General features: G+C 30.6%; 1 protein-coding gene across 1 annotated transcript in view; it reads left to right on the plus strand.

The window, feature by feature from the left end:
* The first annotated feature begins 299 nt into the window (after window positions 1-299).
* LOC142317655 (uncharacterized) overlaps window positions 300-16,822 on the plus strand; it is a 53,912-nt gene continuing 37,389 nt past the window's right edge. The window contains exons 1-3 of the mRNA XM_075354210.1: window positions 300-449; window positions 14,269-14,394; window positions 16,356-16,493. Coding sequence (XP_075210325.1) covers window positions 432-449; window positions 14,269-14,394; window positions 16,356-16,493 — 282 coding nt within the window. The 5' untranslated portion in view covers window positions 300-431. The remainder of the gene's footprint in view (window positions 450-14,268; window positions 14,395-16,355; window positions 16,494-16,822) is intronic.

Here is a 16,822-nt window from a genome sequence, read left to right on the forward strand (position 1 = left end):
TTCTTTAGAGATCTTACTTGTTTTAAGAACCTTGTGTTTATAGATTTTACAAACCCATAGGTAACGTAATTATGATTTTCCCTAACTTGCATCAAATTTTATGATTTGGCGATTATTCCAATGTCGATGTTTATTACGGTGACTAAAAAAACTGTATACTATTTCCAGTTTTTATAGGAAATAATATTTTAGTATAGTAATCAGATGTTGTTTATTGAAATACGAATAATGTTCAGTGAAAAAATCTAAAATATGTTTAATTAAAGTGTTTATACGGCTTCAGAAAGTGGATTCTTATGGCACCCGCTTGAAATAACAGCTGATTATTACTGTTATTTTTTAAATTTGCTTTATACATCAGTTTGTTTCATTATAAGCAAATTATTATTTTCTTACATAGTGCTGTTATTGATTTTATAATTTACTGAAATATGCGGCTGTATATGTTGGTGAGGATAATTTAGTATTAGATGATCTCGTATTTTTACCATTCTACCAATCATTTTATAGAGTTAGGTTAAAGTGAACTGACTTGTTTACAAAAGCCTAATAGTTGGTGATTTTTGGTTGTAGAAGCTGTGGATTTTTGTAAGTATTTATAAGTGAACTGATTTAATTTTATTGCTGTTTACAATTTTTTTCCCCCATGTTTTACTTATTTGTTAAGAGTGGACATGTTTATATATGTGCAGATTTTATTTGAACGAGTGGTTTAAATACTTCATTTAATATAATTTTTTTTTTGGCGCATATGTTACTTTAAATAATTTTAAAATTTCGTAAAAATAAAGTGTAAAGTCCTTTAAACTCAAAAAATGTTCTTGATGTCATGTTCGCATGTTCTAAAAGATTAAATAATAAGCAGAAATAAAATTGTCAGTAACCGTTAATTTTAATATACATGGTTGTGTAGGAAATTTATCTGCTTTGTTGCTAGTTTAAGTTACGAGATGCGTAATCCATATTTGAAGATTGAATAGCTGTTTTAAATAAAAATAGGGTGGTTATTAATCAATTTAAATATATTTACATGATCATTGTGTGCATATTAAAATTATTTTTCTGTGTTTATTTTATGTAGTGTAACATTAAATCATTTTTACCTTTGTATTTTTTTGTAATAAAATTTAACTAACTTCAATATATTTTATCTCTTGAGAGAAAAACAGAAAACAATAATAATGTAATAATGACAACATAACATTAGAGCATCCACCTGAATAAATCATAAATTACTAATTATAGTTTTTAATGGATCTTTATGTAATATATTTATGCATATATCTGTAATGTTCTTCTGAAATATTCATATGTAAATATAACTTCCAAAAAAATATTATGAAGTGATAATACCAATTAAATTTTTCATATTAATATATTTGATTATCAAGTCAAAAGATCTGCTGCTCATTCTTCAGTTGGTGTATACTCCACTGCTGTTTGTGTATCTTTAATTATTGGATGTAGTGATAATCTGTCAATATATTTTGAATGTTCTTGGAAAATAGGGTTTCAAATGAATTTAATGGTATTCTAGTTGTCGATGTTCATCACAGGAATAGCATTTTGATCAATTGTTCCAACTTCTTCAAGTTCTATTCAATATACAAGGAATTTGAAGTATCACAAGCACCCACATATTCTGTTTACAAATGTTATAAGGGTACACATTTTTGTAATTTGCTCCTCCATATGATTGGTCCACTGCTGAATTTTAGCAATGTGTCACTCGTAGAATATATTGTAATGTTATCTCCACCATGTTCTTCATCACTAATAATTCACTTCTTAAAATATATTTTCTTTAATTCAGTCCTATAATTAATTGTCGCTTTCAAATCAGTGTATCCGTTTCATTAATATAAAGTATGCTCTAATTGTTGTGTCTTGAAGTCATATTAACTGCATACTGTAGGCTAAATCTGGTCTGGTCCCTAACACCAAATGCATTAAACTACCAATGATTTCACGATAGCCAGATTTATCTTCTGCCAATAGTGTAATAGCTAGCATTCATTCAGGTTCAACAGGGCACATTGATGGCTTTGCACTTTTCATCCACAAATAACAGTCTAAATACTGATAAAGTAATCCTGAAACAATGATCCAATCTGATCTTGAATTCATGACTATTTCCACTCGTCCCTTAACTAACTAATCAGTCGCATGTAAATACAGTGTCAGTTTTTCATTATAAGACATACAAGGATCTGCACAACTCTCTTGTAAATTTACAAGTTCCAAGAAATTTAATTAAACATTTGTACTATTTCAAAGCCTTTTTCATTTCTTACAAACTTTTAACTAATTTAGACTTGTGACTTGTATTGTAATTACGAGGTGCGACAATAAGGTAATGAGACTGATTTTTCTTTGCAAGATGTGACAACCCTGCTTGCAAATTTACAAGTTTGGTTAATCCTATAATTAAACAAAAATCCTAACCACTAAATGAGCTGTATACTGAATAATTTCATCTTTGGAATTCATTTTTTTTAGAAAAAATTCTATTTTCGTTGAGGTGACAAATTCACAATTCCCACGTCTTATGATATGTCTTGTATCATAAATCATTGTGTATTATACAAGATGTCCCATGTCATGTATAATAAATAATTTTCCATTGCATCCTTCCAATATTTAACATCCTTTGATTTCATAGCCTCTTCATAATCCTTGTCAGTATTCTTATTAACATAACTTTTAGGTTCTATTGAAATAATTTTGATATTGCACCGATTTGAATTTCCTTTCTATTTCTTAGATTATAATGATACTTTTGATTATTATCAATAATCTGTATTTCATTTTCACGCTCAAATTGTGAAAAAATATGTTTGTTTATTGTATAATTCACAGTAATTGAATCTGCAAATTGCTCTTACTCTCATGTATCTCAAATTGTGAAATATTATCCATGGGCTGTTTATATTCTATACCATTTGCATTGGTACCCTCATACTTGCTTTCAGTTGAAATTTCTATTTGTTTATTCACGTTAATCTTCTTTTGTTTCTATGAAAATTCACTCGGTTTTATATCTCTAGAAACATAAATTTTTCTTGAGGAAAGTAAATTCATAACCACAATCAGCATAACCATCTATGTACTTTCTAGTAGATTTTGAATCAAATTTCTTTTGTTTGTGTTGGGGAATCCATATAAAATATTTTGTGCCAAAAATCTTTAATTGGTGAAACTAATTCTTATTCAAAAATAATTCAATGTATGATTTTCCTTTAATTTTTGTCAGTGTAGTTCTATTAATTGCATATGTCACAGCAAATACAGCCTTACCCCATAGAAACTTCAGAATAGGAAGAGCTGATTGTAGCTGTGAACATTACAATCTCACATATAATCCTATTTTTGCGTTCAGCAACTATGTTTTGTTGTGGAGTGCATGGAACTGTAATTGAATGTTTTAGTCTAATAGTCTCAGCTTACATTCTTATATCCTTGTTATCAAATTCTATTCCCGTATTGATACATAAATCTTCTATAATCAATCCAGTTTGTGTCTTAACTAAATAAATGAAATTTTTTTAATTTTTCTTTCATTTCTCCCTTGTACATAATAGATATGTAACTATAAAACTGGAATAAATATCTTTTTAAAACAAGAAAATAGCAATAACCATTCAAATCATTCTCCACCACTGGGACACAGACATCAGTAAAAATCAATTTCAGTTTAGTAGATTTTTCAACCCATTTACCCAAACCAAGTCGATTTTTACCAAGCATACATTCTTCAAAAAATTCATTATCCATTTCCACTGGCATGCAATGATCCTTCTAATAAATGTAACTGCCATTTATTTTGATAACTAAATTTTTCATGCCAACTTAGCAATGTATTTCTAGACTAAGAAATAGCTTAAGATTTCTTTTTTGTTTGTGGGCGAAAAACGCCTGGGCGTTATCATCGCCCGGAATTTTATTAATAAAATAGTAAAATAACACCAAAATAATAAAGTTTATAAAGTGTAAATATATTAATCATTTAATAAAAATATATTAAAACAAGCCAAGAAGGCAAAATAAAACTCAAAACTAATACCACAGACGAAGTCGATAAAATGTAAAGGTTAAAATAATCGAATAAAGAAACTATAAATTCCGATGGGTTGTGCAAAAGTCCCCTCCCTGTTTAGCAAGATTAAATACGTAGAACCAAAATAGCAAAATTGAAAGTAAAGGTTAAAATTATTAAAAAACTCAGAAAAAAATATGATAATATTAAACCTTTTGCAGTAACCCGGTACTATGCAAAAAGAGAAACATTCGGTCTAAAATTCCGTTATTATTGCACAAGATATCATGGATGTTTCTAGGTAGATTAAACTGACGACGCTAAGCCGCATAACATATGCAGTCCACAAGAATGTGGTGCACAGTCATGCGGCAGTTGCATCGTGTGGGTAGGGGTGGGGCTTCCCGTGACATTAGGTATTCGTGTGTGATCCTCGTATGTCCTAACCGTAACCTGCAGAGGACCACTTCCTCACGACGAGATTTTCTACAAGAGGAGCCCCATGGCAACACTGAATCTTTAATCCGCCGGAGTTTATTATCGACGTTATTCGCCCATTCACTTTGCCACCTTGCTCTCAGTGATTGTTTTATCCGATTGAGAAAATCAAAGGTAGTAACTCGGGTGGTGAAAGGAGGTTGAATACACGCTTCTTTGGCAGCATAATCTGCTCTTTCGTTACCTAGAATCCCCACGTGGCTAGGGATCCAGCAAAAACTTACTTCTGTGTAGGAGTGGACATCGATGTTTTAAAAATACTCGATGTATAGTAACGATGCATCGAATCAAACCGATGTATTGTTAAGTTTTAAACATCGAGTATACATCAATGTTTTTTTTTCGATGCATCGAAAAGGCAAACAATCAAACCTACCCCTCTCTCTCCCACTACGGTTAATAACTATTTTTTTGTCTTTTTCAATTACATTATTTAGCACCCGCAAGGTGTTTCGTCAAAAAGTGGTATCACTGGTTGAAAAGGCAGCCAATATTATAGAGGTCAGTGCAACCAACCCATAAAAAATATAAATGCAAATGGCCGACTGAATTGACCCGCCGTCTCTCTCTTACTTCCAGTTAGTTGCAGTCTCTGGCTTCAAAAATCATATTATTTTAATTTTTGTATTAATTAATTACCTACTCAGCTTGATTCAGAATTCATTTTAAAATTTGCCGTGTCGTGTTAGCAATAATATTTATAAATCGAAGTGTTAAACTGAACAATACGTTGTAAGTAATATTAATATCATAATAAGTCTGTGAACACGTTGGACAAGTAGACAAAGGTAAGTGCGTGCATCTAAATAATATATAAGTAACATTTTCGAGATTTCCGTAAAAGCATGATTGTAAATTAAACAAAAATTCCGTAACTATTACTTTAATTGTATTTCGTGCTTAATGTCGTACCTATTTAAGTAAAACATTACATCGCGTTTTAGTCTTTTAGGTTAGAAATATAAAAATATTTTTCATATTAATCTGTCTAATCTAAGTAATCATGTAAATGTTCAATTATTTACTTTAAAGGGAATAATTATTTATCATAACAAATGATACTTACGGTAATCGATACATTTTCATTAGATAAACCGAAGTTAATAACGAATCATAGCACTAGTGATTCCATGTTATCGATATTTTTTTAAATTGAAAATACATTCCTTTTTTATCTATTTCAGAATATAATGGCGCCTAAAAAAAAAAAGTTTAGTCTGGAAGTTTTACGACAGAATTGATGACAATAAATCTAAATGTAAGTTATGTCAAAAAGTTATCAAGTGTACTGGAAATACTACAAACTTATTTGGGCATATTCGTAATGTCCATAAGGCTGCTTACATTGAAATTGTTCCGTTTCAAAGGACTACATCGGAGAAAGAAAGTATCACGCATCAGTTCTAGAGCCAGCTGCTTCAAGTTCCAATGAGAAACCTTGCATTGGTATTGTTGATGAACTTAAATCAGTTCAATCTGATTCCGAAACCGTTATTCCTTCGACGAGTAGTTCTCAAAGTACGTCAAAACCGTTGGATAAAGCTTTAGATTCTGACTCGGAAGTAATCCCTATAAAACGTCAAAAATCTATCAAGACCAGTTTTCAAGAAATCTCCTCTTATTCAGAATCCGGCATGAAAACAAGAAAACTTAACAATTGTTTGTTATATATGATTTGTAAAGATCACCAGCCTTTCTCAATAGTCGAGAATGAAGGTTTCAAAAATCTTATGAAAGCAGTTGCTCCTCAATATAAAATACCAAGTAGAACAAGTCTAAGACGATGGTTGGATAATAAATATGAGGTTGTTTCAGAAACTTTTAAAAAGAAATTGTCTTCGATAGAAGACTTAACCTTGACGACAGATATTTGGTCTGATACATTAAATATGAAAAGTTTTATAGGCGTAACTGTTCATTTTGGAATAGAAATTGAACTCATTTCAGTTACTATCGGCGTGTACGAACTCGATGAAAGATATACGTCACAATATTTCTGAAATGCTTTTAAAAACGTGTGCAGAATGGGGTATGAAAAAAGATAATGTGACGGCTGTTGTAACCGATAATGCTGCCAATATGGTGAAAGCTGTAGAATTGACGTTTGGTAAGAAGAAACACATTCCATCTTTGGCTCATACGTTAAATTTGGTGGCTGAGGGCACAATGGCATGTACTGAGTGGCAAAAAATTGTTACTAAAATTAAAGCAATTGTGACCTGGTTCAAACAAAGTTGCGTTGCTAGTGACGAATTGCGCAAAGCTACTCTACTGAGACTAAACTTATACAAAGCGTACCGACGCGCTGGAATAGTACTTACTACATGGTACAAAGATTTTTAGAACTGCGGAGTGTCATAAATGATATTCTTTTTCGACACGCCACCGCACCCCCAATGCTCAGCAGTTCAGAAATATCCATTGCCTCATCCGTCCTCCTGATATTGCGGCCTTTGGAGGTAGCCACAAAAGAAATTTCTGCAGATAAATATTGCACAACCAGCAAAATTATACCTTTAGAGTCCGCTGCATATTTTCCAAAATTACTTCAGCAGGTGTCGCAGGAGAACCTGTGGCACGAGAAGTGCAAAAACTGGCTCTGCAAGAAATTACGAAAAGAATGGGTTCCATTGAACATGTAACTCCTCTTGCTATAACCAACATTTTAGACCCACGTTTTAAAAAAATTCACTTTAACGATGCAATAGCTTGTAGCAATGCTGTGTCGAAAATCAAAGATTTAATGAAGATTCATTTGCGTCAAATTGAAGAAATCGAGTCAGACCCGGATAAGTCTGATAAAAGTGAAGAGACATTTTCATTATGGAGTGATCATTACAAACTGGTACATCGCAATTGGAAGAGTAATAAATCTGAAGATAGCTTGTCGGATGAACTTTCAGTTTATCTGACAAGTCCTGTTGGAAGACTTAACGACAATCCTCTAGAAATTTGGAAAGATTACAAAATACAGTTTCCAATATTGCATAAAATTGCCTTTACATATCTAACAATGGTGGGCACATCGTGCCATCAGAGAGACTGTTTTCGCAAGCGGCGCAGGTAATGACTCAACAAAGGAATAGATTAAAGGATAAAAGATTGGGTAAAATTTTGTTTTTACAAAGTATAGATAAAAATTATTGGGATATATATTAAAAATAAATATAAAGGTAATAAAGTTATTTTAATAGATGCTTGCTTTTTATTTCTAGACCACAGACATATTTAACTTATAGAAAAACAATTGATGTATAGAAAACATCGATGTATTTTTTGATACATCGATGCATTCAATCGAAAAAAAATCGATGTTTTTTTTTTAATGTCCATCACTACTTCTGTGTTGCGATTACCTAACTCTGCGATTGCATCATAAATGTCAATGACGACAGGATGTTTGGAATAAAAGTTTTCTAACGCCTGGAGAGCACTACACTGCAAATAAGAATGTTTATATATTTACGGCTAACTCACTGCCAACCAATAAATTTCATTATAATAATAAAATATAGCGGTAATTGTGAGCCTGAACATTCTCATACTTATTCTTTTTCAGATTGAAGTGTGTTGAAAAATATCTTATATAATTAATAAAAATACAAGTTTCAAAAGTCGGAAGAGTGAAATTACGTCATTATTCTTTATCAGAATCTGCAATGGCAGTACGTTGTTAACCCCTACCGAAATCCAATTGTTTGGGTATATAAAAATAAAATCACCTATTCGTAAAATTTATTGTATATAATTATTTATAACTATACACTATAATATTACTATACACTATTTATATAATTATTTTTTACGTTTATCAGACGAGGTTAGCGAACGTAGGCTATGTTTGATTAGATTTTGTTGATTCCATGTAGTGACTTATCGCGTGATATATCAATATAGCATAACAAAACATAATCTACGCTCGCTTCGCGCGCCAACTTCGTATATTTAACAATATATATATATATATATATATATATATAAAATAATATATGCCAGTAGACAGTTTATTGTATCCTGACTATATGATGGAGTTGCCCAAAACAGCTGATAACGCGACTGCCTTACAGAATTTTGAGGAAGAATACTAAGGTAATTTCACTCTTCCGACTTTTGAAGCTTGTATTTTTATTAATTATATTACATATTTTTCAACATACTTCAATCAGAAAAAGATTAAGGTAGAGGACAACGTTCAGGCTTACAATTACCAAAGTAGCTATAGCAATGAGTACTCCATTTCTGTGGAAAATCCAGGATTTTCCATTATTCTGAATTGATTAATTTTCCCTTTGTCCAGCCTTCTTTACTGAGAACAAATTCCATCTGGATAGTACCATACTTCTTCAGAAAGTCGATTTGACCGATCTTAACTATTAAAAGTTTTAATTTACACACCAGTATCAACAGCTTCTACGTGTACCTCCTTGATGAGTACTATTCATTTGTTTTGGCACTTCAAAAGATTCAAATTTATCATACCAGTCACATTGATTTGTTACATGGTGAGTCACCACTATCATTATCACAATTCAGTTCTTCAATGTTAACTGTAACAATTAAATGATTCATAAAATCATAATCAATAAACTTGTATATACCTCTCTCAAGATGTTATATGCTATCATTTTGTTTTACATTTAAAACAAACTGTATCAATCTTACAATCATGTGATAAATGCCCAACTTTTCCATTTGAGAAATATAACTTTTGATAATTTTATTTCAAAACAGAAAACATTTAATAATGACAATGTAACAATAATAGAGCATTCACCTGAATAAATCGTATGTATTAAATTTCTAATCAATAGTTTTTAATATATAAAGAAGAATATTTTTACATGCATCTATAATAATCAAATAATTTTATTATTTGTTTTAGTACTATTGAAGTAATTGGAAGTATATTTAAATACTTTGTTCTGTTACACAAGAGTTATTTTTTTAATGTTATAATGTTTTCTGGACATAGCAATCCGTAATCTGTTTATTTCTTAGTAAAAAATCCAGTATGCAAGCTTAATATTATTTAAATAGTATATTGTTTTTTGCAAATTCTATAGTTTATTGATAGTTTAATTCTTAGATGTAATAAAAATTTGAGGTTTCCGTTTCTGTAAACATATTGACATTTTATTCATAAATGATCTGGAATCTTAATTTGGTAGTCGTTCGGTTTCTGTATCTTAGTTAATTGAACCTAACCCACCTTTTTCTTTTCCTGTTTAGCCTGCGGTAACTACCGTTTAGATAATTCTTCAGAGGATATGTATGAGTGTAAATGAAGTGTAGTCTTATACATTCTCAGTTCGACTATTCCTGAGATGTATGGTTAATTGAAACCCAGCCACCAAAGAACACCGGTATCCATGATCTAGTATTCAAATCCGTGTAAAAATAACTGGCTTTACTAGGACTTGAACACTGGAACTCTCGACTTCCAAATCAGCTGATTTGGGAAGACGCATTAACCACTAGACCAAGGCGGTGGGTTGAACCTAACCCACCTGGTTGGTCTAATGACAAGATTACACTTCATTTATATTTGTACATATCATCCTCATTCATCCTCTGAAGTAATACCTTACAGTAACAGAAAAAAGAGAGAGGCCATCGTGGTAACTTACAAAACTGTTAGCTAATTGGTAAGAGTACTGAGAATGTAGTACAAACTTTGATTTTGCATTGGTTGCGGCAGTCCAAATTTGCTTTCCAACATTTAGATCTTGTGTTTTCCTGAATCTAAGCATATTTAATATGGTTTATTAAAGTGTGAACAAAATTGAAATTGATCAAGTAATTATTACCATGGTAAATATATTATTTTCTCTGTTCCTTAATCAGAGATAACATCTACAAGAAAAATAGCTATTACTGCTTTGCATTCTCTTTATAAACTATTTCCAGCTTATTTTTTTCGGGTTTTTGATTATCTAATTAATTTTGTGTTTAAAGCCTCTGTATTTGTTTTAACAAAGTAGAAGAAATGCATAATTTAGAGCACAATGAAATATATTATTATTTGTTTATTTTCAGTGTATTTTGAAGTCTCAGATTAGCGTTTCTATGTTTTCTCTTCTACATAATTTTTTGTTTAACATTATTAATAATGTAATATTCTTATAAATATAAATCTATGAGGATATTCTCAAGGATTCTCATGGTTAACTGAATTGACTTTTCAATTGAACATCTCAGCACATTAAAACAGTTTTTTTTAGATATCATCAATGGATACCAGACATAATCTTAAACTGGTGGTTCACTGTTGCTTAACAATGGATTCATATATTGCACCAGTAAAATTAATGCAGTAAAAACTAAACGAAATGGAGTAATCTTGAATTTTCCATCCCCTTATTGTATAGTATATAAATGTTTTCTTATTTGCATGTCTCATTGTTTTACACAGAATGAAATTACATATATGGTATGTGTTTATTTTATCATAGAAAATATAGTTAAGTTTTCCATATTCTGATATTAAATTATTGTGGTAGAATAACCATTTGGAAAGCAATTTTCTAGTACTTTCAATATTTTATTTAATGAAATATTTTCCTGAAAGAGGGCAACAGCGCTTTCAGTAGTTGTTAAGGACACAGGTCAGGAGGACCTAACAACCATATCAGCATCACTCAATCTTCTGAGTACTGCTCAGCTGAAAGCAAGGAAAACTACAGCTGTTTTTTTTCTAAGAAAATATAGCTCTCTGCATTTTCAAGTAACGAAGATGGAGGCGCCTTCCTTGGTAAAAAATTCCAGAGGTAAACTAGTCCCCCATTCAGATCTCTGGGTGGGGACTACCAATGAAGGACCCATCAGAAAAAAAAAACATTGTACGAGTCAAAACGTGGAATGAAAAGTTTAAAAAAGGTTGGTAGGTTAGAAAATTTAAAGAAGGAAATGGGTAGGTTAAATGTAAAAGATGTAGAGGAATTAGCAAGGTTTGGTGGGAAGAAGAAAACAATTTTTGGTCAGGTAATTTTAGAATAATTAACTCAGCATCAAATAAAGTGCATTCAGGTGTAGGTTTTTAATGAACGAGAAGATAGGGAAAGGAGTTGGATATTGGAATGCGAATATTGGAAAAGGCAAGGAAGGAAATATTGTGGGTGAATACAGACAGGGGCAAAAGAAATGAAAGAGGGGACCGACTTATAGAGTTTTGCATGAAGTATAATTTAGTAATTGCCAACACCCAGTTTAAAAATCATAATAGAAGAATATACACATGGAAAAAGCCAGGTGATACTGCAAGGTATCAGATAGATTATATCATAGTTAAGCAAAGATTTAGAAATCAACTCGTCGACTGCAAAGCTTATCCTGGAGCAGAAATTGATAGTGACCATAATTTACTGATAATGAAATGTAAATTGGGGTTTAAAATCCTTAAGAAAAGGTGTCAGATGAATTGGTGGAATTTAGAGAAGCTTGAGGAAGAGGAGGTAAAGAAGATTTTTGAGGAGGACATCGCAAGAGGTCTGAGTAAAAAAGATAAGGTAAAATGTAGAAGAAGAATGGGAGAATGTTAAAATGGAAATTCTTAAATCAGCAGAAGTGAACTTAGGTGGAACAAAGAGAACTGGTAGAAAACCGATGATATATTGCAGCTAATGAATGAACGTAGAAAATATAAGAATGCAAGTGATGAAGGAAGTAAACGGAACTATCAACAATTAAGAAATACTATAAACAGGAAGTGCAAACTAGCAAAAGAAACATATTCAGAAGTGGAAAGAGAAATGAACATTCATAAAATAGACGAAGAATACAGGAAAGTTAAGGAAAATTTTGTGGTACATAAATTAAAATCGAATAATGTGTTTAATAAAGGTGGTACACCAATTTATAATACGAAAGAAAAGATTGTTAGGTGGGTGGAATATATTGAAGAGTTAAATAGAGGAAATGAATTAGAAATTGATGTTATAGAGGAAGAAGAAGAAGTTGTAGAGGATGAAAAGGGAGATACAGTATTCAGATCTAAATTTAATAAAGCATTAAAGGATTTGAATAGCAGAAAGGCTTCTGGGGTAGATAGGATCTATCCCAGGGATAGACAGGGAATAGACCTGCAGAATTACCGCACAGTGCAGGTCAGGAAGCAATAGATTATACAAACTGTTGTGTAATATTTACGAAAAAGGGGACGTTCCACCAAACTTCAAAAAGTGTTGTAGTCATGATACCAAAGAAAGCAGGAACAGAAAAATGTGAAGAACACAGAACAGTGAGCTTAATTTCTCATCCATCAAAAATCTTAACTAGAATTCTGTAGAGAATAATTGAGAGGAAGAAGTGTTATGAGAAGATCAGTTTGGTTTCAGGAAAAGTATAGGACAAGAGAAGCAATTTTAGTGCTCAGATTAATAGTAGAAAGAAGATTAAAGAAAAAACAAATAAACATACATAGGATTTATAGATTTAGAAAAGGCATTTGATATAAACTGGAATAAAATGTTCTGCATTTTAAAAAGTTTAGGGTTCAAATATAGAGACACAAGAACAAATGCTAAATTTACAGGACCCAAACTGCAGCAGTAGTAATTGAAGAGTTTAATAAAGAAGCAGTAATAAAAAAAGGGGAGTCTTACAAGGATGTTTCCTATTCCTGTTACTTTGTAATCTTTACATAAAAATAGCACATACTGATTTAAAGAACAGTTTAGCTTTTGAAATGTGGTGCTATAGGAGAATGTTAAAAATCAGGTGGATGGATAAAGTGAAGAGGTGCTGCAATACATTGATGAAGAAAGAAGCATTTGGAAAAATATAACTAAAAGAAGAGAGAGACTTACAGCCCACGTCTTAATGCATCCTGGAATAGTCGCTTTGATATTGAAGGAACAGGTAGATGGGAAAAATTTTTCAGGCAAGCATCATTTGAAATATTTAAAACAAATTGTTAGTGATGTAGGATGTAGGGGGTATACCGAAATGAAATGACTGTCACTAGATAGGGAATCATGTAGAGCTGCATCATACCAATCAAATGACTGAAGAAAAAAAATGGAATATAATGAATATATAACATTTCCAATATTTAGAAAAATTTTATGAACAAATGTCCTAACTTGCTTCATTTTTCAGCTGATTACAATTTTGAATTTTTTTTTAATAAAAATTCATGTCTGTAGAATAGATGTAGTTATTGTGACCAAAGTTGGTGTTTGTATTGAACAAAGATATGCACAGAAAATAAATTTGGAAATTTTTGTCAAATTTCAAAATAGTGGATATTTTAATGTTTAATTTCACAGTAATTATGATTTTACTAATTTTGGTTTATTATCAAAATTTTAAACATTTTTTTTATGAAAAAAATGATACCTCATTTGTGTAAATATATTTTCAAGAAACTGAGTTATGTTGAACTGAGTTTTTATTTTCTCTAATAAAACTCTACAATTGATTAAACAACCTTGTAAACTGTTTCATCAGTAAACAGAATGTTTTAAAAGTAAGGTGTCCTAACAATTTGCCTTCAAAAACATTGACAAAAGCAATGCATGTCAAAAAGATTCTTTCAGTAAGACTTGGAAATCTTAAAAGATGATATGGTTGCAATTATTGCTTGTGAAGAATATTTAAAATTGAACTTTTAGAAATACCTTGTGAAGCTGATAAATCTCTGTCTATTTTCTGATTCCCTTTCTATCATTTGCTTTAAGGGTATTGTTTTTGATATATATATTTAAAATAAACTATGGGTAAATTTCTTTTTGCAGATAATGGATACACCAGTTCCAAACCGTGTTAATATAAAATCAGAAAATGAATCTGATAAAACTGAAGAAATGCCATGTTTCATTTTGCCACATTTCCTGACTGAACAACAAACAGGATCTGATCAAGTAAGGGTTTTTGTAATTAAATGTTTGTCATATGTCTCCGAATTTATTTTCAAAATGAATGATCATTCTTTTTTTACAAAATGATTATTTAGGAGCAAGTATGACTATATCTACATGTAACTCTATGGACAATGCCATCTTCAGCTCTATGCAAAAAATGAAATCAAAACTCATTCTGTCAAGCTTAAACTTTCATTCAATAATTTTCTTGCTATGTGAAGTTTCTTTTATATTTCAATGTAAGACATTTTTTTCTGCATACAACTCTATGCCTAATCATATTTATCTTGAGCTAATGTTTTTTGCAAACCATTTATATACTAGAGCTCAACAAAAGAAATGTAATGAACAAAATGTATTACAACTCATTTTTAAATAGTATATTCTTAATAGTGTTTTGTATCTTACCAAATTCATCCTGTAGAATTTGTTGTAATCTAAAAACAATATGTCATGTATAAAAACAGGATCCCTATAGAAAAATTGTAATCATCCTCATCGTTACTCAATTTATTTTCAATCAAAAAGACGTATGACTTTGACCATACTTGACCAGTCTGCCAAAAGAAATTGAAGCATCTAAAAAATATGAGTTTATCCAACTATACTAAAAGTTTTTTAATGAATTACTAATTTTCATTTGAATAGTTTTAATTTCATTCACTATCAGTTTAGATGAGTTCTCCCACTATCACTGCTTCAGTACCGTTTTTAACTTCACCTAATTTTTTCCCACATTTATAAGTTACATTGCTAAATGAAAATCTTAATAAGACATACTGTAATACAAAAACATGTCCAAGTAGATCAATTATTTCTAAACTAAGAGTATAACTTACTCTGAAATCTCTTTCGGCAGACCAGTTAAGTATGGTCAAAGTCCTGTGTGTTTTTGATTGAAAATTAATTGAGTAACGATGTGGGTTACTTGGTGAATTATATTTTTTCTTTAGGGATCCCATTTTTATACGAGATGTATTGCTTCTATCTTACAACGAATTCTAAAGGATGAATTCAGTAAGATATGAAACACTACTAAGAATACTATTTAAAATTAAGTTGTGTTACATTTTGTTAATCACTTTCTCTTTTCTTAAGCTTTAGTGTATAAATAGTTTGAAAAAAACATTAGCTCAACATAAATATGTTTAGAAATAGAGTTGTATGTAGGAAAAAATGTTTTACACTGAAAAATATAAGAAACTTAATATAGCAGGAAAAGTTACATAATTTAAGTTTGACAGAATGAGTCTTGATTTAATTTTTTCATAGAGTTGAAGATGACATGTCCATAAATTTCTATGTAGTTAAACTTGCTCTTGCTCCTAAATAATCTTTTACAAATTCACTAATTTTGAAAATAAATTTCTGTTTTGAAAAAATGTTGTTGTATGCATGAACAGTGTTCAATATAAATATTAAATAAATCATGAAAGATACTTGACGGGATGTGTTTTTTATATCTATGTCTATGTATAAAATTTGAGGCTGAAAAATCTCCAACTACTACATCAGTCTCATTGAAATTTAGATATGCATGTTAAGATTTGATGTATGTTGAGATTTGTTGGATCGTTCTTGACCGATTAGTATCAGCTGTTCTCGGTTGGACCACTTCTGAAGTCTGAATATTTTTATAGTACTTACTGTGGGACTTTAATGTGCTCCATTAAAAAAACAAGAATGCTAATCAAAAAATTGTTTTGTGCATAAGATTACGTTTATTTAGGATTCTTAAATGCATCATATTTATTTATTTCATAAAATGAATTTGAAGGTACGGAAGGTGTCGAAAAATACTATTTTAAATATTATAGAGGTAGTGTCACCTTCTTTCTGTCAAGTTGTCATACTTGCCAGAGGGGGTGCAATTGACACCCCTTGATTTTTTACTTTCCTAAAAAATCATCCCATCATTATTATTACATTTCAAAACATTACATTTATTATTTGTATTACAGGAAATTGATATACCTTGTTTTGGGCAAGTGAAGAAGGACCCATTTCATATCGATGATGGAGATATTGAAAGAGATCCTCTTGCAACTGAAGAGATCAGTGTAATTAAATCTGAAGATGTTAAAATAAAAAATGAAGTGGTAAAATATCAGTTTTACTTATAGCTTATGTTATTTCTTGTCTAATGTACAAGGACTATTTGTGTAATTTTGTTGAAAAAAAATCATTTAATAATTTACATGTTTTTCTGACTTATTTCTTTTTAAGTATTCCTTTATTGATGCCATTATTTTTTCCATGGTTGTAGTAGTTCCTAGATTTTTGTTGTGGATTAGTGTGCAAACTCAGTTGTGAATTTTCTTTAATCTGATCCATTGTGTAAAAACTATGATCAGCAGTTTTATTCTATTACGAAAGAAGAGATTAAATGTAGATTTGTTTTAAAATAATTAAACAACTGAAACCTTCA

Source organism: Lycorma delicatula, chromosome 1 (assembly GCF_047948215.1).
Source record: "Lycorma delicatula isolate Av1 chromosome 1, ASM4794821v1, whole genome shotgun sequence".
Taxonomy (NCBI): Eukaryota; Metazoa; Arthropoda; class Insecta; order Hemiptera; family Fulgoridae; genus Lycorma; species Lycorma delicatula.